At 40.7% G+C, this 25,261-nt stretch overlaps 3 protein-coding genes across 3 annotated transcripts in view; all 3 read left to right on the top strand.

Annotated features, from left to right (window-relative positions):
- The first annotated feature begins 2,458 nt into the window (after positions 1 to 2,458).
- LOC137280950 (E3 ubiquitin-protein ligase TRIM33-like) lies at positions 2,459 to 2,992 on the top strand. The gene has a single exon (XM_067812129.1). It carries the CDS (start codon positions 2,468 to 2,470, stop codon positions 2,990 to 2,992), a length of 525 nt encoding a protein of 174 aa, XP_067668230.1. The 5' UTR covers positions 2,459 to 2,467.
- Positions 2,993 to 4,844: 1,852 nt separating this feature from the next.
- Positions 4,845 to 10,913, top strand: LOC137281582 (uncharacterized). Its single transcript, XM_067812909.1, has 4 exons — positions 4,845 to 5,086; positions 5,803 to 5,875; positions 6,085 to 6,153; positions 9,060 to 10,913. Exons 1-4 carry the CDS (start codon positions 5,003 to 5,005, stop codon positions 9,713 to 9,715), a joined length of 882 nt encoding a protein of 293 aa, XP_067669010.1. The 5' UTR covers positions 4,845 to 5,002; the 3' UTR covers positions 9,716 to 10,913.
- A 5,314-nt stretch (positions 10,914 to 16,227) lies between these two features.
- LOC137281581 (amine oxidase [flavin-containing] B-like) overlaps positions 16,228 to 25,261 on the top strand; it is a 45,476-nt gene continuing 36,442 nt past the window's right edge. The window contains exons 1-2 of the mRNA XM_067812908.1: positions 16,228 to 16,273; positions 17,006 to 17,080. The gene's annotated coding sequence lies outside the window, so the exon portion shown is untranslated. The remainder of the gene's footprint in view (positions 16,274 to 17,005; positions 17,081 to 25,261) is intronic.

Raw genomic sequence — 25,261 nt, forward strand, 5'->3', positions numbered from 1 at the left:
TACGACAACAAACAGTGTGTGGGTCTAGTTTTACGTCGCAGTCAGCAATATTTCACGAATATGGAGGCGGTCTGTTAACAATCGAGTCTGGATCAGACAATCCAGTGATCAACAGCATGAACACCGATCTGTGCAAATGAGGACCGGTGTCATGTGTCATGTGTCGAGCCTGACCACCCGATCACCGTTAGGTACCTGTTACGAGTATGGGTTAATGAAGGTCAATATTCTATTGCGAAGCTTGGCGGGCCACGATAAGATTAATGTGGAGTGAATCAATAGTTGTACAATGTAAGATCGGTCATGTAATGGCGATATGGCTGAAATATTGACGTGACCTCACTCACTCACTCACTCACTTACTCACACATATGAAGGAATATAGAGCAATCATTTTAAGTCATAGTCTACCATCATCATAAGCAGTATTTGTTGCTGCTAATACCGGGTTAACAGATGTTATGTCACACCCAGTTACAGGCTGCATTTTCCTGCTTCATTTCAGCCCGGAAATAAATGGGGAATTTTGTTGCATTGTTCGTGTCGTCGTCTTGTGCAGATAATACGTCTGTGGGCATATATGATAATATAAGCAGGATCTATGATTCAAAGTCAGAATGTTTTCCTCATTGAGGAAAAAGGGGATGGATACATTTTGCATGAATCTAAACCCAAACACCTATATAGGCAAACTCGTGAATTTTGAGAGGCAAAACATGAACGAACGAACGAACGAACGAACGAGCATTCAGTCTCAGTTAACACGACACAAAGACTAGAATTTTCCACTGAAATACACAGGTATGTTTTGACAGTTATTACCATGTATGTATATGCACGTATCAGCTATAGTAATCTTCTGATCAGAGTCGCCCAATGTTATCACCTGCACGTTATCTGTGACTCAACAGTGAATGATGGTACCTGTCCAGGTAGGTGTGACGTGTCGCATCTCTTACTAAATTCCCTCCACTACAGTCACAGTTTGATCTTCAGGGACAAACCTTGCATGTATGTGCCAAGATACTTTGAGGATGCTTCAACTGGTACCAAAACTGTATCTTGTATATATATTTTTTTTTCAATGAAAAGGTGATTGCTGAACTACATTTCTAGTGATATACACCGTTACAGATCAAAGTGGCACAGTAATGGGATATATGGCGGCAGTCTGTAAATAATCGAGTCTGGACCAGACAACCCAGTGATCAACAGCATTGGCATCGATCTGAGCATCGCCTCCTAGAACACAGTCCCTTGTTATGGCAAGCATGGCTTGCTGAATTATGGCAAGCATGGGTTGTTGAAGGCCTATTCTACCTCTGACCTTCAGGGGTCGGATAAAACAATATGTAAGGTACAATGTTGTAGCAGATAAGGAAGGGAGTAAGATAGAACATTGTAGTGGATAAGAGAGTTAAAAGGTACAACTTTGCAGCGGATAATTGGATAAGTAAGGTACAACGTTGTAGTGGATAAGGGAATGAGTAAGGTAGAGCGTTGTAGTGGATAAGGGAATAAGTAAGGTAGAGCGTTGTAGTGGATAAGGGAATAAGTAAGGTAGAGCGTTGTAGTGGATAAGGGAATAAGTAAGGTAGAGCGTTGTAGTGGATAAGGGAATCAGTAAGGTAGAGCGTTGTAGTGGATAAGGGAATACGTAAGGTAGAGCGTTGTAGTGGATAAGGGAATACGTAAGGTAGAGCGTTGTAGTGGATAAGGGAATAAGTAAGGTAGAGCGTTGTAGTGCATAAGGGCATAAGTAAGGTAGAGCGTTGTAGTGGATAAGGGAATACGTAAGGTAGAGCGTTGTAGTGGATAAGGGAATAAGTAAGGTAGAGCGTTGTAGTGGATAAGGGAATAAGTAAGGTAGAGCGTTGTAGTTGGATAAGGGAATGAGTAAGGTAGAGCGGTGTAGTGGTGGTTATCCTCTTCTTCCTTCTCTTGAAAACTCCAGCAATGTCACAGAGATGTCACCAGAATGAAACCAAGGTTTTTAACCCGCCATGATGAGTGAACGGTTTTACAGCTAGGCCACACCAACACTCTGATGTAGATAACACATCTAAAAGGAATTTTGTTTGCACTGCACTGTTCTTAGATTCATCAAGCGCAATTTTCTAACGAAACGCGTCTAAGAAGCGACACACCAGACTCCTTGATTTGGGATCGGAGCAGCATATGGCCAACTGATTTCACTGTCGTATCGTACATGTTGTAGAAGGCCTTAGAAAAGCAACTAACCAGCCAGTGATAAACAAGCACTGAGGCTTATGTAAAACACATATGAAAATGTGATGTCATGAAAATGACATACTGCTCTATTAAGTAATACGTCATCATAGCCCAACTGCGGAGATCGATTTTCAAAATTTAATATTGGTTTGCAGTTAAGGACGTCATTATTTACACACAGTCAACACACTTCTTGAAGGCTGTATTTGCACAAAATCATTTTGTGTCTTTTAGAATGGACATGTTCCCAAAGTGTACTGCCTGTCAGCTGCAGTTTACCCTGAAAGGCCCCGCCCCATACCTACTGCCCTGTCTACACGCTGTGTGTGAGACGTGTGTGACATCTGCCGCTGGTGGTGTGATAGCATGCTCTACGTGTCAGAGGGAGGTCAACCTCACAGACACAGCCCTCCAGAAGGATGAAGTGAGACAGAACGAAATATTCCACTTGACAATTAAACTGCGACCCACAGAACTCCTCTGTCCACATGAAAATGATGGCAACCAGGCTGTGTGTTGGTGTCAGGAGTGTGAAGGGTTACTTTGTGAATATGGCCATAACACGCACAGCAGCTTCAGACTATCGAGAAATCACTCCGTGCATAACTCAAGGGATATTGTTCCTCAAAATTTAGTGTGTGAAACAAATTGTAGAATACATAATCGGTATCTTCTTGATTTGTCTGGCACAAGTTGCCACACATCTACCTGTTGTCGATGTTTGAGAGGAGACCATGCTGGTCACGAGGTGGAAGAGTAGCATAAACAGTAGGGGTACGGGACCAGCCCATATAATCCATAGAATATAAAAAGGCATCCTTCCCTGACTCATATTAATTTATCAAACCCATAACACGACTACTTTTCATCTTCCCTGTAAAAAGTACCAAATAGTCTTACTAGTGAGAGGAAGACTGTGGGGTAAGGGACTAGTTTATGTAAGACAGGGAATCAAATTGTAATCATATCAACTTAAATAATTGACTTCAGCAAAACAGTTTAACCTGTATCTTCTATTATGTCGTTGTTTTTCATAATAAATGTTTGTTGGGCTTGGTGTATCCATTGTTTTATACATATATATATTCTCGTCCTCACTTGTAGCAGAACTTTTTTATGAATCTTTGATCGAATCACTTCTTTCATTTTGTTGTGTTTTTCTAGTTCATTTAGGATCAAACGAAACTCTTCCTCTGAGATTTTATATCACTCAGTGCGATGGAAATGTGATCTTCTATCGTGTTTAACGTTGTTTCAGCAAGAATTCTACTTTCATCGTGTTTCTTTGCTTTATGATTCAGTTTGCGGGATATAAATTTAAACCTCCTCCCACTATAGCTGTTAGTCCTAATACTACCGGTGTGGACACGATGGTTGTCCACAACCCAACTCCAACTGCACCTAATCCCATGCTAGTTGTTGTTAGGGTGGTATCAGCACCATCTATGTAGTTTAACGCTCTATTGTATTTTTTTTTTATGTGACGATGCCCGAATATCACGCTCTTGTTCTAGCTGACATTTTATTTCACATATCGGTTTAAGTCAAAATCCCTCTACACGCTTATAGGGTTAGATTACCATACAGGTAAATGGGTGAGATATTAATAATTGTGTATTCATCTACAATACGAACTCCATCGGTGCTTTTAGATGGCTCATAGCCTTGTCTTATTATGATTCGACAATGTTTATTCTCATGTCTTTTAAACCAAATTATTCTAAGGCCATCTAAAAGTATCCTTGGCGCGGAAATCTCTTCGAGATATACGTCTTTCATGAGTGTGGTCTGTGATTTTATACCATAATTTCAATCTGCAAAAAAATCATGTTGGTAATCGTATATACTGTGAATAACTAAACTGGCATTCAGGTTGACAGGATCTAACATATTATCAGTGTGACCTGCTATTCGTAATACTTGTATGGTATTATCTTTTAAGGGATTAAAGGATGTGAGAAGGATCCCGTTGTCAGTAATCTTGTCAGAATCCTATATAGGCAAAATATACTGTAGAGAATTTTTAAAGGGAAAACATGAATGAATGAACGGGTGCCACCCGCGAACGAACGAACGCACGAGCGAATGAATGAATGAATGAATGAATGAGCATTTAGTCTCAGCAGATTGCCCAATTTGGTCGCCTCTTATGACCAGCAATTGGGTACTGTGGACACATTCTGCACCGGGTCCACACGGGAGAAGCGCGCTTAGCGTTACCCAGCAACAGGTGGCACGAACGAGCGAATGAAGGAACGAACGAACGAACGAACACGAACGAACGAAGGAAAGAACGAATGAGCATTCAGTCTCAGTTAACACGACACACAGAAACTTAACAAGAAACTGCCTCACCTCAAACATACTACGATGTGCCTACAGCTGCATTCAACGCGAATGGTTGAAGTCTGATATGTGTGGATATGGTACTATCAGTGCTTTGAAAGACGAAGAGTGATGGTATGCATACCAAACCAGCGGTCTTATATCAGCTAAATATGATATGATATGATATGATATGATATGATATGATAATCCTTTAAACTTGATTCATGTGTTTTTGTATGTCATTATTCACACTAATTGCTTATACCATTTCAGAAAACTTTAAGGCAACACAGACCGATGACATTTCTGAAGCTCATAAACAGAAACAGGAAAGGATACGTCTAATATGCGATGGGTCCACGTATGAGAGTATATTGCTGTACACATAGACAGCCTCCATATTCTACTAAAAGTATAATCTATGTTTTAGGAAGTTGCAGAAATGAAAACAAATTTGGCTTCAGACCAAGAAGAACATTATCAGCTAATTGAGAAGGTGAATGCCCCAGCAAACAACATGAAACTGGTATGTCACTGAGATAATTTGCCTAAATCACGGGAATGGTAGATATGATTGCTTTAAATATTGTTTGAATACGTAGGGAGCATCGTTTAACTTGTCCAAACTGGTTATCATTGAGATCACAAATTCAAGAACATCACAACGTTACTTTACTGTTTGTCCTCATTATAACCCTGTATCGGTAATTTTGCATTATATTAATATTTTACAGACATATATTATATATGAGAATATGTGTTCTTATTATTAAAAATGTATCTAATTTGTCAGTTTCAATAAGTACACTTTAAGAAGCATCTACCACTGATTTCGCTATCGTTTGACTTGTCCAAGCTGGTTATCATTCAGATCTTATATTAAAGCAATCTGAAAATGCTACAAAAGTTTGACGGTCTGGTGAGCCAGATGCATTGTGAATCATTTTACGACCTCATCAAGTAGGGACAGACTGTGACGTCTTCGTTAAGGTCATGCTGCCTGCACCTCGCCATTGAATATAAGTACGGTGTAACCAGAGTTGTTTGTGGTGTCTATTTTCACTTTTTCCGCAGAAAATGCGGACCGGCTGAAGAGTAGTGCCTTGTCTGAATAGGTTAATGAGACTCATGTTTTCGTATGATCAAATATAGTGCATTGCACTAATGTTTTACAGATATATACTGCACACGTGAATGTCAATTTGAATTTCTTTAACAGCAAGCCGTTTTTCATACTTGCAGCTGCTAGCTGAGAAAGACAAAAGCCGTGAGATCGCCTCAGAAACCATTGATCGTCCAGAAACGTCCCTGACTGGTACGTACAGGAATATTTCAGAACGTTTCCCAACCTGATCTCTCTTCCTTTTCTTTTCCACTTCCCATATTACTGACACTCCGGCCGATTGATCTGAGTCGTTGTTTAATTATGTTTATCGGCAGGCTTACGTGTCATATTTTTTCTGAAAGTATTACGTTTAGTCATGTTGAGGTTATTGGACAGGCCATGTTATTGTACCCTTGCAGGTTTCCCAACTGGAGGCTGCGTTCATATGTTGAAGACGAGCGTGCCAGATACAGACATGGCACTGCATTGTGAGTACATAATTATATCTATTGAGAGGATGCCTATACACCTCTTCAACCCGCTAAGTCCCTGTGCACTTGTATTTCTCTTATGTTTCTGTAGAATCTAACAATAGATGTGAATAAGGAATAGCAAGCAGTCAAGTATACATTAATGGTCAATGTAAGTAGTGCTGTGGAAAGTACTATATGTATCTATTTTGGCAGTCAGTTATCCGGAGTCTTCTAGAACTGCACAGATGTATATGACATAGTTTTGACGTACCTAAGGTGTGAAGCATCCCATTTCACGACGAACAGTTTGTGAATAGCAATACCTCTTCCTGGGTACCATTTCTAGGCCTAGTTTGGAAGTTTCATCACCGAGGCCATGTGGGGAATGTTATTTGTCTGCTACTACAATTGTTTCCTTTCATTTATGACCGCTTACATGGTGTAGTGCTTAGAGTGTCTGCCTGGACAAGGGAAGGCCGCTGGTTCGATCCCGGTCGCGTCATACCAAAAGACGTTTAAATATGATGCTTGTTGGTTCCTGTCTGGCACTCGGCATTAATTGGTACACAAGGACTGGTCGACTCGGAGTCAGAATACTGAGTCTGAGTAAGATATTCATGCTTAACTGTGGCATGGTATCTTGATGACGTAGCACTATGAAACCAACTTCAGTCTGGGCTAGTAGAAGGCGCCACACATACACATGCATGCACGTCATCGTTTAAGCGAAATATTCTTAAGGGCGAGGTTAAACCCCATTTTACCTCATCTGACGTTTTGTTTACACAGCCATTTAATTTGTCCCCGACACACAATTGTGTTCTCCCATAGTAATTACTTTGTTATGTTTATTGCTTTGTAACCTTGGTTCACTTTATGATACAACTGAAATATTAGCACCTCACAATGATAGCAAGTGCATTAGTGTAATGTGTAAGAAAAATGTTGTTGTATGGCATATATTCACAGGGACATGAGAGTGAAAATACAATGTGCCGTTGACACTGACATCCAAAGATCGAGGAAAAACAAAAACTACTTTGAGCAGCTGAACATGATATCGGCGCTATACAAACATAAATATTAGCATACATATATCAGAATCAATATCAGACACCCTACACCAAGTAGAAACTTAAATAAAGTCATGGATGGCTGAAAGAAAACTAAAGTTAATGATGACAAGACCGAGGTATTGTTGGTTGGAAGACAACAGCACATCGATAAGGGAGATGTTGAACAAGTGAAGGTTGCTTCTGCCAGTATTATACTGGAAAAAACTGCATCATGTTTTGGTTTTCAATTTTAGTTTTAGTTTTCAAGTCTGTTTAAATTGAGATCTAATGTTGTTGCTTTCTTTATTTATTCAGATTTTCAAATGTTCTTGTTTTTCAAAACACATTAAGCACTTAATACTTTTAATGTAACTTTCCAGTCGTTCAACCCCATAATTACTGTTACGTTTTTGTGGTGTTATATAGACATAACCCAGAATGACCTTTTACCCTGAAGGAATGCGCCGAATGGGCACAGGAACCACCGAATCGTGAATATGATTGGCAAAAAGATGACATACTGCCACCATAAATGGTGCCATACCACTGCTGACGTGGTCGATGCTGTTCACCATAAAGTGAGTGATTAAATTGCATTATGACAGGCGTGATAACATTTGGCCCAGGTTTCTGCCCCTTGTTTCTGCAGACATCTCCTCAGACATTCTGAATGTTGTATTGGCTTTCAGCTCTGAATTACCAATGTTGAGGGCGCTCAGTTTGTCGTCTCCGGACGTTTATCAATTTTGGCCTTGAAAGCGGTGATAGAGTTTGCCTGAGACGTCTCAATTTTCCTCTGATCTGTGTCTTCGTTTTGAATTGGTTCCAACTGATTCTTTAATTCGGCATCGTTTTGGTCCACTGTGTTCTTCAAGATTAGCATTTCACTCATGGACGCTACTATGTAATTCACCGCATCAAATTGGCCAGTCAGTGCTTTCATAGACTCACTCACGCTGTTGTCCACTTGGTGGACATCGTAGTAGAGCGAAAAGTGCCTTTTTCATTTTTAGTCACCAGAATATTATCCACAAAACTGTTGAAACCTCCCAAACTTCTTCGTCTTCTCCATACTGGCTTCCGAAACTGAAAAAGGTAAAATCTGAGGTGCATCACTATCAATAGAATTTCAAACATATTGGTCACGTCACATAAAGAAGAAAATCTTTCCAAGTGTGTTTGGATGTTTACAATTCATTCAGTTGCTTTTGATTTCAGATGTTCTTTTCATTTAGAACCGCGTGAAGATCCGAGATAGAATTGATCTTCCATGCTTATGGTAAGAGACAGCTAATGGGAACTGCCAGTCTGATTGACACGATAGACAAATGTCATCGTATCCCAGATCCGCAGAGACCCGTGAAGGTCCCGGGGTAGAATAGGGCTTCAGCAGCCCATGCTTGCAATAAAAGGCAACTATGCTTGTCGTAAGAGGCGACTAACTCGATCGGGTGGTCAGGCTCGCTGACTTGGTTGGCTCATGTCATCGGTTCCCAGTTTCCCAGATCGATGCTCATGGATGTCACTGGATTAACTGGTCCAGTCTGCATTATTTTACAGACCGGAGCCATATAGCTGGAATATTGTTGAGTGTGGCGTTAAACAGCAAACAATCAATGCCTCAACAGAATTGTACCACATTCTGGAAAGTATAATGAGGCAGAATGTTCGGGAAATATTTTAATGACTGAAACCAGGTCATGTGACACTCCAATCTTGACACTGTTTGATATTCCACCTACTGTTTTGTTATTGCACCACGTACATTCGTTATACAGCATTTTGCCAATGATATTGAGACTTACCCACCTAGTAGATTTCATAATGTAGATGTCATTACATGACTCACTTGACTTACGTTTGTAGGTATAACACTGAAGTATGACAAGGACAGAGTCAATAACGACAAAGTCCACATCAACACAGAAGGAGAGCTGGTCAACAGGAAGTCGGACACCAGACCTGCAGGGGTGGGGAGACTGAAGAGGTATGAGGGCACATGCAGTACTGTCCCCCTTCCCCAGGATGGCTGTCCCCAGTACTGGGAGGTGGAGAACTGGGTCACAGTGGACGAACCACTCTCAGACAATAGGCTCATCCTGGAGATTGGAGTAAGTAGGGAGGAGGAGAGGGACGTGCATCATTGTATAGCTGGACGTCCTCACTCCTACAGTATGAACGTCTCCCAATGTACTGTACACGGAGGGATATGTAGGTGGATATGGAAGGAGGGGGAGTGTGTATTGTGTCTGCCTGACACTCTCCCTAACACAGCAGGGGCATCACACACACTACATTACGGTGTTGTCTATGACGATGTCAGGAAGAAGATTGTCTTCGTTGATGTGAAGGAGGAGAAAGTCATGTCGACGGTAGAGAATGTCGACTCAAGTGAACCACTGTGGCCGATGTTCGGAGTGTATAACCCAAGTCTCCTCATTGTCAGCATGAGACTTGTACTGGGCAATGACATCAACAGGACAGAGGAGAAAAAAGTCACGATTGTCAAGGCACTGAAGTGATGGTGATACTGATGCTGACTATGAACACACCGTTTTGTAGCAGATACCTAAGGGCGTCCGTAGTTAATTTGAGTATGTCATCTCCGCTGCCCTTAGAAATCCCACTTGCCCATACAATAAAGAAAATATTTTTTTAAACTTTGCGCTGCCAATTCTCAATTGTACACCGCTCATTGAAACAAAATGCCTGACAAAAACAATTTTAAAAATGAGCTAAATGTATTAAATTTCATTGAAAAACGAAAACGAAAAACGAATCTTCATCCTGAACTCTTGCACCTTTAATCCCTGTCACGACTTAAGATTGCCATCCACTGTCATTTACGATCCGACAATGTTAGGAGTTTGCGATTTTTCACGCTCATACATGGAGATCGGCTTAAAAATATCGGTCAACTAAACAATATCGTGTATCACTGGTAGGGACTTGGTTACAGCGAGAGTTGAGTCTTTGTGTTTTTTTCAGACAGAAACGTTATGATCTGTGGCAGAGTCTTTGTGATTACATATACCATCTACAAGGCGAGGTGAAGGTAAAATGTACATCCCAAGATCAACTGTAACGGGAATTAATTCCACGTTTACCTCAATGCTATGTTCCTTCAAGATCCGTTATTGCTATAATACTCAGAAAACCGTTGATAATCATGCAAGTCATCAAAATGACTTTCATTGCAAATTATTGATGTCTGTACTATTACTATATACGTAGATTATAAAGTTGCAAGATGATATCACGTATAGAATCGAAAAGTTATTGCATTTTTTTCAAAGTATCTCTGTCAGAAATTCAAAGTATCTCTGTCAGAAATCATAAAGTTTCTGTGGCAAAAGTCACAAAGACTCCACCCTTACAGTAACCAAGCACCCTACCATTGAACATGCACATTGATAAAAAATTTAGAGGCAAACTATATTGTTTTTGCCGGTGCATTTCGTGAGTAAACATTCATACTTGAATACCGGATAGTATTTATCTATTATTATTTTATTATTTTTTTTGCCTGTTTCCATTTTCCACCGTCCGCCCGCCCCATTCTTGGAACAGCCAAGCGAGGAGAATCACAGAATTAACTACAATTTTAGTGGCTTTACGAACACCAAGACATCTGTACATGCTTTGTTTTGTAGTGTGTATGTTTCTATGTATTTCTTCACACCCCATACACCTGAACAATAAATCACAATATGTTGTTCAGTACGTTTTATGCTTATAAATAAAACACTGCGGTGCATATCTTGACCTGAGTACCATAATATGTCCACATCACCACACCGAAACACACTTTCACATCGAGATCACCTTATGAATATTAATTACGGTTGTCATTTCACAATTTGTGCAAAACCTTCGTTTATACACACAGGTGTAGGATATGAAAAAGCTGTTTAAGAAGTAGACGTGCGGAATCGAATTCGGGTGTGCAGCGGAGCTGGGAATGCTTTAACCACTGCGCGTTATCATTGCCTCTGACATTTACAGAAAAATAATGGTTAACTTTCCTGCAGTGTAGTACAATCCAGTGTAGACAGCGGTTGTGGGTATGTACGTATGTGGTGCATAAAAAGAGTGGTTGTGTGAAAAGCCATGAACATATTATGTTTATGTATAGTGTGACATTTTGTGCTTACATATAGTAAAAGCCGTTCAGCTTTCCTGGTCAAGTGGATGCTAATGCATTGCATGACCCTGTCAAACCTGGTTGGGTCTATTATTGTGAAGAGGTGCACCTTTTTCAGTTGATTGTCAACATTTGTGAACAGCTGAGACAAGGACAAGCCGTCTGACATCTCAGTGTGGAGAAATTGTCAGCAGTGTACTGATTTTCTGTAAACAACAAGCCTCAGAAAGTTTATGCTTTCCGATTTTAGGCAGCGAGCAGAAGGTGCAACTGGTGTTTCCAGTGCAACCCCGGACCTAATAGAACTGATGCTAAGAAATTCACGGTTTCTTGAAATTGATGTAAACGAGTAGACAGACATCTGTTCCCATCTTTAAAAACAGGAAAGCGACTACAGTCACAGAAATATTGCAGTTGAATATGTAATAGAAAAAGTGATGATTGAACAGGGTGTAGAGCGTGATACCGAGAGTGAATCGGTTTGTGGAATGCAACGAATGCAACGTTAATATTCAACGCACAAACGCAGTATCCCATACATGCGCATGGGATCCCATGCTTGAGTTTGACGGTTTTCAAGAAGGTCGAGAAATCACTTAGAATATTAATTGTGACACTCATCTTGCATCACACATTTGTTAGTGCTTGTTTCTAGTCGTTTGTTTCAAAATGAACATCGTACACATGCAAATTACATGCCATACACCAATCATCTTTCAAAAGCGCCTACATTCCAAATAGCTATGGTTGTAAGGAAGTGCAAATGGTGATGCACTCTCAAAACATTCAATATTATCACATCAACATTGACTGACTCCGGTAAATCTTCTAAATATTTTTAATCGTAAATAAAAAGAATAAGTTCCCTTACTTTTTAAAGAGTATGTTTAGACCTTTTCAGATTATACATTGGGCACACAAACAAAAAGTGTACAACATCTTTATCTACCATATCATTACAGTTCTTACAGAAACACAAACGTTTATCCACACCCTGTCTGCAACCAATAGTTGTTTGAATAGGCTATCATCAGATGTACTTATGTTATTAACATTGCTCGTACATTACATTCACACATGCCTTGCTTCCTATTAAGTATTAAATAACATATCCACCATGCCAATATCCTGAAACATCCACACATCAAACCCGAAACTGAAAAATAGGTGCCTTACACCACTTGCCCATATTGTCCTGCCAGATTCATCGAGTTCTTTTATTACAAGATAACTCTGCTGGGATACCTACTATTATCCATCCTCAAAAGTGTGCACCAATACTGGACACATTTAATATGATACTCTACATGCAGTTGATGCCTACCACTCTCCGCCAAAACAGCATTACTAGAAATATATTTGCTAACACCTCGCACCAACTTACAGAAATTAGAATATGATCATTCTAGCACAGGGCCTAGATTTCCCAAGCTCTCTTAGCGCTAAGGTGGTTGTAAGTTAATGTTGGGGTGTTGAGGTAGCCTAGTGGTTAAAGCGTTCGCTCGTCACGTCGAAGAACCGGGTTCGATTCCCCACGTTGTCCCCACATGGGTACAATGTGTGAAGCCCATTTTCTGGTGTTCCCCGCCGTGATATTGCTGGAATATTGCTAATAGCGGTGTAAAACTAAACTCACTCACTCACTCAATCACTGTAAGTTAATGTTAATGTAAGTCACTTACGGCTGTCTTAGAGTGCTTCGAAAATCTAGGCCCTGGATATATTCGGCATCATATTCGGCATTCCTGGGAACTTAAAACGTAGCCTTTTGATGAAAAACAGGGCCTTATTACACTTGAAAGCTAACGTGTCTACACACTCTGACCAAGACAATCTATTTGACAACAAAATAACCAAGCACGCAGTAACCTGTCTTTGAAGGGCATTTAGAAGTGAAATACATAAGAATGAAGATTTTTATGGATATCAACTTCTTTATATGAGAACACAACGTTTCGGAGTTAATGCTTACTCCTTCATCCACCTGATAAAGAAGTTGATATCCATAAAAACCTTCATTCTTAGGTAGTAACCTGTATCTGAGTGCCACTAAAGAACCATTTTTCATAATGCCTTAATATACTGCCATTTCTGAAAACCATGACTTTTGTTAATCTAAATTAACCCGAAAACCCCTCCTATTGCAGAAAGTACGAAGAGCTATCTTCGCTGCAATCAAGTGACACTATCATCAACTAAACACAAGTCAGCCGCATGTAGTAATAACATTATTTCCACAAACTCTTGACCAACCGATATACCTCTTAGAGTGGTCGATTCTGTCATACTCGAAAGTTCTCACATAAACATGGAACATAACAATGGACAAATAATACACTAATACACGACCATGAACACCATTCTATATTATAGAAGACCGAAAAAGTTTCCTTTAATAGCGTCAAAAGCCTTTTTAATCAAGCCTTATAAGTATACATATTATCAACAGTACAGCCACCACGTCTAAATCCAGCCTGTGCTTCTGGAACCTTTTTATACCGTTCGGCAGACTGAGCTAATCTATCATTCGGAACCGCAGTTAAACGTTTTCCTAATGTGTCAAGGATAAACCTCAATAATTATCAACATCTTTCACACTTCCCTTCTTACGTAAAAGTATAATACTACTTTTAGCCAACGTAGGACAAAACGTATGAGTTCAGTTTTCACCAAAATAATTTACCGTTATTACTTGTGGCCATGTGATTATTTACACAGTCATATTCATATGAACATTTCTTCGTCACACAATTCTATATTCATTTCTAACGCGTTGTTATTCTTTGTGCGTTTCTTTACCCACCGTTATTCTGAAGGTATCCAGTGTCTTTAAGGTCACAGGCAACGCGACACTTTGCAGTTTCTGATACCTCTCGTTATGGCCTTAAAGACATTAATTATCAAAAATGCAAATTCAACTGATAAAGTTGAAAAATAACGCGATGACAAAAGCCCGTGAAATCGCAGTTTAAGGGATTCATTACTTTTCCCCATACGTTGTTTCAAAGGCATTTAGAAGTTGGAGGAATCAAACTAAAAGTGCTTTATGGTTCAACTTCTTTATTATACAAGGTCACAACGTTTCGAGACAGATTCTAGTCTCTTCTTCAGGTGAGGTGAGGATACAACTAAAGGGTTCTAGTATATGTACACATAACAGTAGACCGATGACAATGGGTAACAAGATGTACAGGCTTCGATTGATTGATGTACAGACTTCAACTTATGTACAGGCTTCAACTGATTGGTGTGCAGGCTTGTGTTGATTAGGTTAACGAGTTACAGGTAAAGATGTTTGGATAAAGATTAGTCACCGAGGATAAGGTGGTTCCATGCATTGGGTAAGTAAACACCTCCGTCTCTGTTGATTGAGGGCTTGTTCCGCTTGATTGCAATGGCTTCTAGGAGCTTCCGTTTTTTAAGTCACTGGCGTTCCTAACTAATGTCCTGGTGTTGTCCCAAACAATCTTGTGATTGCGGTTGTGCATGATGCGTTCACATACGGCAGACTTCTGATCCAAATTTTGAACTGATGTTTTGTGCTCTTTTAACCTGATAGTCAGTGGTCGACCAGTTTCACCAATATATGTCTCTTTACAACTACATTGGATCTGGTAGATCAGTGTAGCTAAGTCTGAATGGAGTGGATACGTCATAGATGTCGAAACATCTGAACAACAGACATCCTTCCATAAGAAACATGAAGGTACAAACAGCTGCGGTTCTAACAACCTACATACAATATACAACGATATATACAAGGTATAAATACATAGTGTATACCAATAAACGTACAAGTAACAAAGTATTGTAAAGAGGTATTAAACAATGCAGACCATCGTAATACTGATACCATGTCGTATTTTCTTCCTTGAAAACTACACTGGATTAAGCACACACACAAAAACAATGCTAACACTTTTATCGAATAAATATTTTGTGTTAGATTTTGCTTTAGTTCAGATATAGATATAGACACATTGTTAGGAATTGGCGCTGACATCGTTTTCCTCAAAATCAGAGGACACTGGACGGCTTTTGACTCTACTCGAGGCGGATGTTTACTTTCCTCAGTCTTTTACATGTCAACAATGACCTACTTGACGTAGTTCCGACCTATGTTACACGCAACATGCGCAGTTGTCCACAGATGATATCTTGTGAGTTTTCAGTGCACGTTTTGTCCACAGTCTCAAGCATAAGACAACAATCTCGTTGTAAATAAGGCTATGTCAAAGAAACATTCAGTTATCCAGAATCTTCATTTATTAGTCACGTGATCAAAGTGGGTCCAGTATTGGGACGTATACCAGGGTCCAACTCATTACTCATCTGGTCCGTGTATCCGTGATACCCGTCCTACACGTCGGAGCCCTAATTCCAGCTATACCACGGCAGGGGACAACAGAACTTGGGTTCACGCATTGTACACGTGTGGTAAATCGAACCTGGGTCTTTGGCTATACGATCGAACGCTTTAGCAGCTGGGATTTCCCATCGCCACCCTAAATGAATAATAAGTGAATATTTTATACAGGCAATGCTTTGGGATTGTTACACCTGGAGAACAATGTCTGTGATATGTAATTTCCTAATGCATGTACTAAAGTTTGGAAATATTGTGCCTTGTAAATATGTTTCGTTACAAAAAACGTTTTTATCATTTCAAATGGCATTTCATATGCTTTTTGTGTAGTTTGATATAGACATCTGTTGACGCTGCATTTTCTTTCAGAAAGTACATGTGCACCTCCTCAGCGATAACTCCTTTCCACAAAGGGGGTTTCAGTTTCACTTTCTCATATATCCGTGACTGTGTATTAATTCATTAGAAACCTCGACCTGTTGTCACATGTACATGATATATACAAGGGAACGTAAACATAGATGCATACCCCGGAAGTTACGTCAACAGTGCAGAAAATTCCAGGTCCGGGTAGGTATGTCTCTCGCCTCTCATTTTGTCTTCCACGTGTTACTTACAGTACGACATTTCAGGGTCAAAACATGCATGTGCGTGTAAGGGTGCTGCCACTGGTACTTCTACGCCAGCTTATGGGATGTACATCTTATAAAGTATTCTTGACAGGACGTACTTCATAAACATAGTGATATCACTTTGCTGTCATGTCATGTTACACAGAAACCCTTCGGTTGTGCCGACGTTTGTGATACATTTTACAGGCAAGGTTTGGACAGATTTGGCCAGCATGACATCGTAATGACAGTGTGAGACACAAGCTTGTACCTTTACGTTTGTGTATGCGATATGGATCTTATTAATTAGTGTTGGCTGGCAGAAACGCATTCATACGTTATGTTTACGACGAGGCTTAGCGATGATCAGAGACGCAGTAATGTTTACTGTTATGTTGTACATAGAAATCGCTGGACTGTGTCGCCGTGTGTAACAGACCTTGAAAGTAGAGATATTTCCTGCATGACATCATGCTGACTGTATTCAGGAGACACACAGGTGGAAAGAGCTGACATGTGTAGTACTGGGCCTAGACTTGTAAAGCTCTTCTTAACGCTCAGATAGTCTTCAGTGCTTTACATTAACTTACGACTATCTTAACGCTATTTTAAGAGCATCAAAAATCTAGTCCCTGGATTTTGACAAGGCTGTCGCAAGAGAGCTTTCTGATAACCACCATCTTGTCCCCAGATTCATGTCCTTCTGGAAAGACGGGTGATCCGCAAGTATAGAGGATATCCTGTTGAGAAGTAAATCAAGTTAAAGGTTTGGCATAACAGTTTTCAAAATATTTTCAGCGATTGCCTTAATTGGAAACAATTGAAATATTATGTTAACTATTTTGAAACATTCAGGAATATAATAAAGTTGTTCAATACTTGTTCAATCTATGAAAATATTCATTGCCTGGTTATAGATTTTTCAAAAACGCTCTGATTAGTATTTTTGATATTAACATTCGTTGTCTTTTCTAGCTGTAAATTCACTACTCCATGAATCATATCTAAAATAAACTTCAAAACTTTGCCATTGAAATTAAATCGAAAACTGGGCCTATTTCTTAATGCTAACTTCTTGTTAGAATAAATTTCCCTTGGTTTCTTAAGAGAATGAATAAGTTTAGTTTTACGATGCACTCAGCAATGTACCAGCTATATGGCGGCGGTCTGTAAATAATCGAGACTCGCAAATCAGGGAGTCTGACCACCCGATACAGTTAGTCACCTCTCACCCTACCATAGTCGCCCTTTTCAGTATTCAGCTGTACTCAACCACTCGTCTGTGTGTTGGTTTTTTCGCTGTTCCTGGCCATCATCAGTCTTAGTATGATGCAGCCCTTATGGCATCTTTGTCATTGAGGTCCATAACAGGCATGAACCTTGCTTTGTCGACACTGTTTCCATGAATCCACGAAAGAGGCATAAACTTTTGTAATCTTATCCTTGGAGTCTGACAAACTGTACACGGGTCTTCACTTTCCACCTTCAGTGTGAGATCTGCTACTGACAGTTGCTGCTTCACAATATTCATCTTGACTGTCATGATTCAGGCTCTTGTTTGAAAGTATCAGTAAGCTGGCCTCTTCTTTCAAACATTCATTGGATGGGCTCTTTTGGCACTGCTCCGGTTGAAAGGAGTATTGTCTTTCTCTTCAATGAGTAACTGTATCCTGCATGAGACTCTTGTGCTTGGTAAGCTGTTTCTGTGTTGTGGTGTCTGAACGTAAACGTTCTGACAGTATGGCTTTGGCCTGGTTGACAAGTTCAGGTACCTCTTCAGGAGACACCTAATAAACTATCTTGAAAGGCACATGTTTCAAGCTGAGGTAACTGAAACGCTCAGATAAAGCGTTTTTGACAGGCTGTTTGCTTCCCCACTGGACATTTCATAACCATCCAACAGTTTGGCTTTTTCTTGTTCTGTCGTGTTTGCACATGAGCGATATTTTTGCCATGCTGTTTTACCCAGGTCAACCCTGCTCAATCCTTTTGGCAAGATTGACATAACGTCATCATGGAGCAGTCATATCAAGACTTCGGCTAAGAAAGTGTGCAACAAGAGATGCTTTGAAAGAACCAAATAATGGGAGTCAGGGCCTCCATCTGTCAACAAAACTTCAGTTGGTTTGAGGGAATTATCAGACAATGTTTTTGGAAACTCCATATGTCTCAAAGCTGTGGATGCATCAAAGAGATTGTCCTTGACAGAAACAAACACTTGCCCTCTGTAAATGCTTCCATCAGTATGTTCTATAACATCACGCACCAGAAGTACAGAAGGGATTAACTTGAATCTGAGAAAGGCATGATCAAGAGCCACTGGTGTCTTTCCTTTGAACATCACTACCCGCTTAACTCTGTCACGAGAAGCCAGTGGAGAATCTGGTGCTCTGACACGTACTCCGTGTCCGTCATCCATGCAGTACAACAGAACATCTTCCTGGTGTAAGACTGCAAATTCCTTTTAACATTTCAAGAATGTCATGCAATTATGACTCTCAGCAAAACTCTTGTAGATACTTCTTGACTGAACTTGATGTTAATACTACTATTGTAGTGGTGGTGGGGACCTTGGATCTTTCAGCCAGAACTGAAATCTGATCCATGTTTCTGAGGGAATGTCCACAGATGCCTTCATTTCTTTTCACTTTCTGCATCAAATCTCGTATCGAAACACCAACAGGCAAGTTTCCATGAATGATGTCTCTTCTGTCATCTGCTACAAGGGAACACAACATGTAAAAGTGTTTCAAAGGCATCCCAGAGAAGTTCATCCATCCTTGGTACTGTAACATTATTCTTACGAATCAATCACATGTTAAGCTGCGGATCATCAGACAGCAAAGACTGGTTCATTCCTGCGTCAACAGTTTTCTCAGCCTGAAATCTTGGCCAACTGACATGCTGCTATGATATTCAATCTTCACACTTCTTGTATGATATATAGAGGTTTGCTTTGCTATTGCGTTGCACTGTATAAGATGTATAGAAACTGTAAGCGTGAACAGATGTATACATATATACATATAGAGTGTATACTTGCATTTATATGCAAGCTACTATCAGCGTCACGTATGCATATCTCAGGCTTACCTTACGTCAGACGTGAAGCACTACACTAGATTTAGGGGCACCTTCCATTTACACGACATGCACAAGCAAGGCTTAGTGACGGTGTAGCTAGGCCTGGCGTGACGGTTCTACGGCTTGGCGTAAGCGTGCTATAATTAGAACCAAAGAACTTGGCGGCATTCCTTGACCGATCCATGATGGCCGACATATACAGTGTATACATGACATGCGTGTGTATGTAAGTTGAGATTCGTGAGAGGCGTTAGAAGTTGGTGAATATATGAGACTAGTATTCGGGGCTACGTCTTGTCCCTTCTTCAGGTGATAAAAGGGGCAAGACGTAGGCCTTAAACGTCGTGTTATACACTATAGACAAAGCTGTCCTCCATATACTGGTCCGATATATCAGGTGATAAAAGGCGCAAGACGTAGGCCTTAAAAGTCGTGTTATACACTATAGACAAAGCTGTCCTCCATATACTGGTCCGATATATCAGGTGATAAAAGGGGCAAGACGTAGCCCTTAAACGTCGTGTTATACACTATAGACAAAGCTGTCCTCCATATACTGGTCCGATATATCAGGTGATAAAAGGGGCAAGACGTAGCCCTTAAACGTCTTGTTATACACTATAGACAAAGCTGTCCTCCATATACTGGTCCGATATATCAGGTGATAAAAGGGGCAAGACGTAGCCCTTAAACGTCGTGTTATACACTATAGACAAAGCTGTCCTCCATATACTGGTCCGATATATCAGGTGATAAAAGGGGCAAGACGTAGCCCTTAAACATCGTGTTATACACTATAGACAAAGCTGTCCTCCATATACTGGTCAGATATATCAGGTGATAAAAGGGGCAAGACGTAGCCATGAAACGTCGTGTTATACACTATAGACAAAGCTGTCCTCCATATACTGGTCCGATATATCAGGTAATAAATGGGGCAAGACGTAGCCATGAAACGTCGTGTTATACACTATAGACAAAGCTGTCCTCCATATACTGGTCCGATATATCAGGTGATAAATGGGGCAAGACGTAGCCATGAAACGTCGTGTTATACACTATAGACAAAGCTGTCCTCCATATACTGGTCCGATATATCAGGTGATAAATGGGGCAAGACGTAGCCATGAAACGTCGAGTTATACACTATAGACAAAGCTGTCCTCCATATACTGGTCCGATATATCAGGTGATAAAAGGGGCAAGAGGTAGGCCTTAAACGTCGTGTTATACACTATAGACAAAGCTGTCCTCCATATACTGGTCCGACATATCAGGTGATAAATGGGGCAAGACGTAGGCCTTAAACGTCGTCTTATACACTATAGACAAAGCTTTCCTCCATATACTGGTCCGATATATCAGGTGATAAAAGGGGCAAGACGTAGGCCTTAAACGTCGTGTTATACACTATAGACAAAGCTGTCCACCATATACTGGTCTGATATATCAGGTGATAAAAGGGGCAAGAGGTAGGCCTTAAACGTCGTGTTATACACTATAGACAAAGCTGTCCTCCATATACTGGTCCGATATATCAGGTGATAAATGGGGCAAGGCGTAGGCCTTAAACGTCGTGTTATACACTATAGGCAAAGCTGTCCTCCATATACTGGTCCGATATATCAGGTGATAAAAGGGGCAAGACGTAGCCCTTAAACGTCGTGTTGTACACTATAGACAAAGCTGTCCTCCATATACTGGTCCGATATGTCAGGTGATAAAAGGGGCAAGGCGTAGGCCTTAAACGTCGTGTTATACACTATAGACAAAGCTGTCCTCCATATACTGGTCCGATATATCAGGTGATAAAAGGGGCAAGACGTAGGCCTTAAACGTCTTGTTATACACTATAGACAAAGCTGTCCTCCATATACTGGTCCGATATATCAGGTGATAAATGGGGCAAGACGTAGGCCTTAAACGTCTTGTTATACACTATAGACAAAGCTGTCCTCCATATACTGGTCCGATATATCAGGTGATAAATGGGGCAAGACGTAGGCCTTAAACGTCTTGTTATACACTATAGACAAAGCTGTCCTCCATATACTGGTCTGATATATCAGGTGATAAAAGGGGCAAGACGTAGGCCTTAAACGTCGTGTTATACACTATAGGCAAAGCTTTCCTCCATATACTGGTCCGATATATCAGGTGATAAAAGGGGCAAGACATAGGCCTTAAACGTCTTGTTATACACTATAGACAAAGCTGTCCTCCATATACTGGTCTGATATATCAGGTGATAAAAGGGGCAAGACGTAGGCCTTAAACGTCGTGTTATACACTAAATTCAAAGCTTTCCTCCATATACTGGTCCGATATATCAGGTGATAAAAGGGGCAAGACATAGGCCTTAAACGTCTTGTTATACACTATAGACAAAACTGTCCTCCATATACTGGTCTGATATATCAGGTGATAAAAGGGGCAAGACCTAGGCCTTAAACGTCGTGTTATACACTATAGGCAAAGCTTTCCTCCATATACTGGTCCGATATATCAGGTGATAAAAGGGGCAAGACATAGGCCTTAAACGTCTTGTTATACACTATAGACAAAGCTGTCCACCATATACTGGTCCGATATATCAGGTGATAAAAGGGGCAAGACGTAGGCCTTAAACGTCGTGTTATACACTAAATTCAAAGCTTTCCTCCATATACTGGTCCGATATATCAGGTGATAAAAGGGGCAAGACGTAGGCCTTAAACGTCGTGTTATACACTATAGACAAAGCTTTCCTCCATATACTGGTCCGATATATCAGGTGATAAAAGGGGCAAGACGTAGGCCTTAAACGTCGTGTTATACACTATAGACAAAGCTGTCCACCATATACTGGTCCGATATATCAGGTGATAAAAGGGGCAAGAGGTAGGCCTTAAACGTCGTGTTATACACTATAGACAAAGCTGTCCTCCATATACTGGTCCGATATATCAGGTGATAAAAGGAGCAAGGCGTAGGCCTTAAACGTCATGTTATACACTATAGACAAAGCTGTCCTCCATGTACTGGTCCGATATATCAGGTGATAAAAGGGGCAAGACGTAGGCCTTAAACGTCGTGTTATACACTATAGACAAAGCTGTCCTCCATATACTGGTCCGATATATCAGGTGATAAATGGGGCAAGGCGTAGGCCTTAAACGTCGTGTTATACACTATAGGCAAAGCTGTCCTCCATATACTGGTCCGATATATCAGGTGATAAAAGGGGCAAGACGTAGGTCTTAAACGTCTTGTTATACACTATAGGCAAAGCTTTCCTCCATATACTGGTCCGATATATCAGGTGATAAAAGGGGCAAGACGTAGCCCTGAAACGTCGTGTTATACACTATAGACAAAGCTGTCCTCCATATACTGGTCCGATATATCAGGTGATAGAAGGGGCAAGACGTAGCCCTGAAACGTCGTGTTATACACTATAGACAAAGCTGTCCACCATATACTGGTCCGATATATCAGGTGATAGAAGGGGCAAGACGTAGCCCTTAAACGTCGTGTTATACACTATAGACAAAGCTGTCCTCCATATACTGGTCCGATATATCAGGTGATAGAAGGGGCAAGACGTAGCCCTGAAACGTCGTGTTATACACTATAGACAAAGCTGTCCACCATATACTGGTCCGACATATCAGGTGATAGAAGGGGCAAGACGTAGCCCTTAAACGTCGTGTTATACACTATAGACAAAGCTGTCCTCCATATACTGGTCCGATATATCAGGTGATAAAAGGGGCAAGACGTAGCCCTTAAACGTCGTGTTATACACTATAGACAAAGCTGTCCTCCATATACTGGTCCGATATATCAGGTGATAAAAGGGGCAAGACGTAGGCCTTAAACGTCGTGTTATACACTATAGACAAAGCTGTCCACCATATACTGGTCCGATATATCAGGTGATAAAAGGGGCAAGAGGTAGGCCTTAAACGTCGTGTTATACACTATAGACAAAGCTGTCCTCCATATACTGGTCCGATATATCAGGTGATAAAAGGAGCAAGGCGTAGGCCTTAAACGTCATGTTATACACTATAGACAAAGCTGTCCTCCATATACTGGTCCGATATATCAGGTGATAAAAGGGGCAAGACGTAGGCCTTAAACGTCGTTTTATACACTATAGACAAAGCTGTCCTCCATATACTGGTCCGATATATCAGGTGATAAATGGGGCAAGGCGTAGGCCTTAAACGTCGTGTTATACACTATAGGCAAAGCTGTCCTCCATATACTGGTCCGATATATCAGGTGATAAAAGGGGCAAGACGTAGCCCTTAAACATCGTGTTGTACACTATAGACAAAGCTGTCCTCCATATACTGGTCCGATATGTCAGGTGATAAATGGGGCAAGACGTAGCCATGAAACGTCGTGTTATACACTATAGACAAAGCTGTCCTCCATATACTGGTCCGATATATCAGGTGATAAAAGGGGCAAGACGTAGGCCTTAAACGTCTTGTTATACACTATAGACAAAGCTGTCCTCCATATACTGGTCCGATATATCAGGTGATAAATGGGGCAAGACGTAGGCCTTAAACGTCTTGTTATACACTATAGACAAAGCTGTCCTCCATATACTGGTCCGATATATCAGGTGATAAATGGGGCAAGACGTAGGCCTTAAACGTCTTGTTATACACTATAGACAAAGCTGTCCTCCATATACTGGTCTGATATATCAGGTGATAAAAGGGGCAAGACCTAGGCCTTAAACGTCGCGTTACACACTATAGGCAAAGCTTTCCTCCATATACTGGTCCGATATATCAGGTGATAAAAGGGGCAAGACATAGGCCTTAAACGTCTTGTTATACACTATAGACAAAGCTGTCCTCCATATACTGGTCTGATATATCAGGTGATAAAAGGGGCAAGACGTAGGCCTTAAACGTCGTGTTATACACTAAATTCAAAGCTTTCCTCCATATACTGGTCCGATATATCAGGTGATAAAAGGGGCAAGACATAGGCCTTAAACGTCGTGTTATACACTATAGACAAAGCTGTCCTCCATATACTGGTCTGATATATCAGGTGATAAAAGGGGCAAGACCTAGGCCTTAAACGTCGTGTTATACACTATAGGCAAAGCTTTCCTCCATATACTGGTCCGATATATCAGGTGATAAAAGGGGCAAGACATAGGCCTTAAACGTCTTGTTATACACTATAGACAAAGCTGTCCACCATATACTGGTCCGATATATCAGGTGATAAAAGGGGCAAGACGTAGGCCTTAAACGTCGTGTTATACACTAAATTCAAAGCTTTGCTCCATATACTGGTCCGATATATCAGGTGATAAAAGGGGCAAGACATAGGCCTTAAACGTCTTGTTATACACTATAGACAAAGCTGTCCTCCATGTACTGGTCCGATATATCAGGTGATAAAAGGGGCAAGACATAGGCCTTAAACATCTTGTTATACACTATAGACAAAGCTGTCCTCCATATACTGGTCCGATATATCCGGTGATAAAAGGGGCAAGACGTAGCCCTTAAACGTCGTGTTATACACTATAGACAAAGCTGTCCTCCATATACTGGTCCGATATATCAGGTGATAAAAGGGGCAAGACGTAGGCCTTAAACATCGTGTTATACACTATAGACAAAGCTGTCCTCCATATACTGGTCCGATATATCAGGTGATAAAAGGGGCAAGACGTAGGCCTTAAACGTCTTGTTATACACTATAGACAAAGCTGTCCTCCATATACTGGTCCGATATATCAGGTGATAAAAGGGGCAAGACGTAGCCCTTAAACGTTGTTTTATACACTATAGACAAAGCTGTCCTCCATATACTGGTCTGATATATCAGGTGATAAAAG

This window comes from Haliotis asinina, chromosome 4, assembly GCF_037392515.1.
Source record: "Haliotis asinina isolate JCU_RB_2024 chromosome 4, JCU_Hal_asi_v2, whole genome shotgun sequence".
Classification (NCBI taxonomy): Eukaryota; Metazoa; Mollusca; class Gastropoda; order Lepetellida; family Haliotidae; genus Haliotis; species Haliotis asinina.

Excerpts from the sequence above, each read along its gene's own strand:
- LOC137280950 (XM_067812129.1), top strand. The coding sequence starts at position 2,468 with ATGGACATGTTCCCAAAGTGTACTGCCTGTCAGCTGCAGTTTACCCTG.
- LOC137281582 (XM_067812909.1), top strand. The coding sequence starts at position 5,003 with ATGAAAACAAATTTGGCTTCAGACCAAGAAGAACATTATCAGCTAATT. Across the intron at positions 5,087-5,802 it reads CAGCAAACAACATGAAACTG|CTGCTAGCTGAGAAAGACAA; the intron begins GTATGTCACTGA and ends TCATACTTGCAG. Across the intron at positions 5,876-6,084 it reads TCCAGAAACGTCCCTGACTG|GTTTCCCAACTGGAGGCTGC; the intron begins GTACGTACAGGA and ends GTACCCTTGCAG.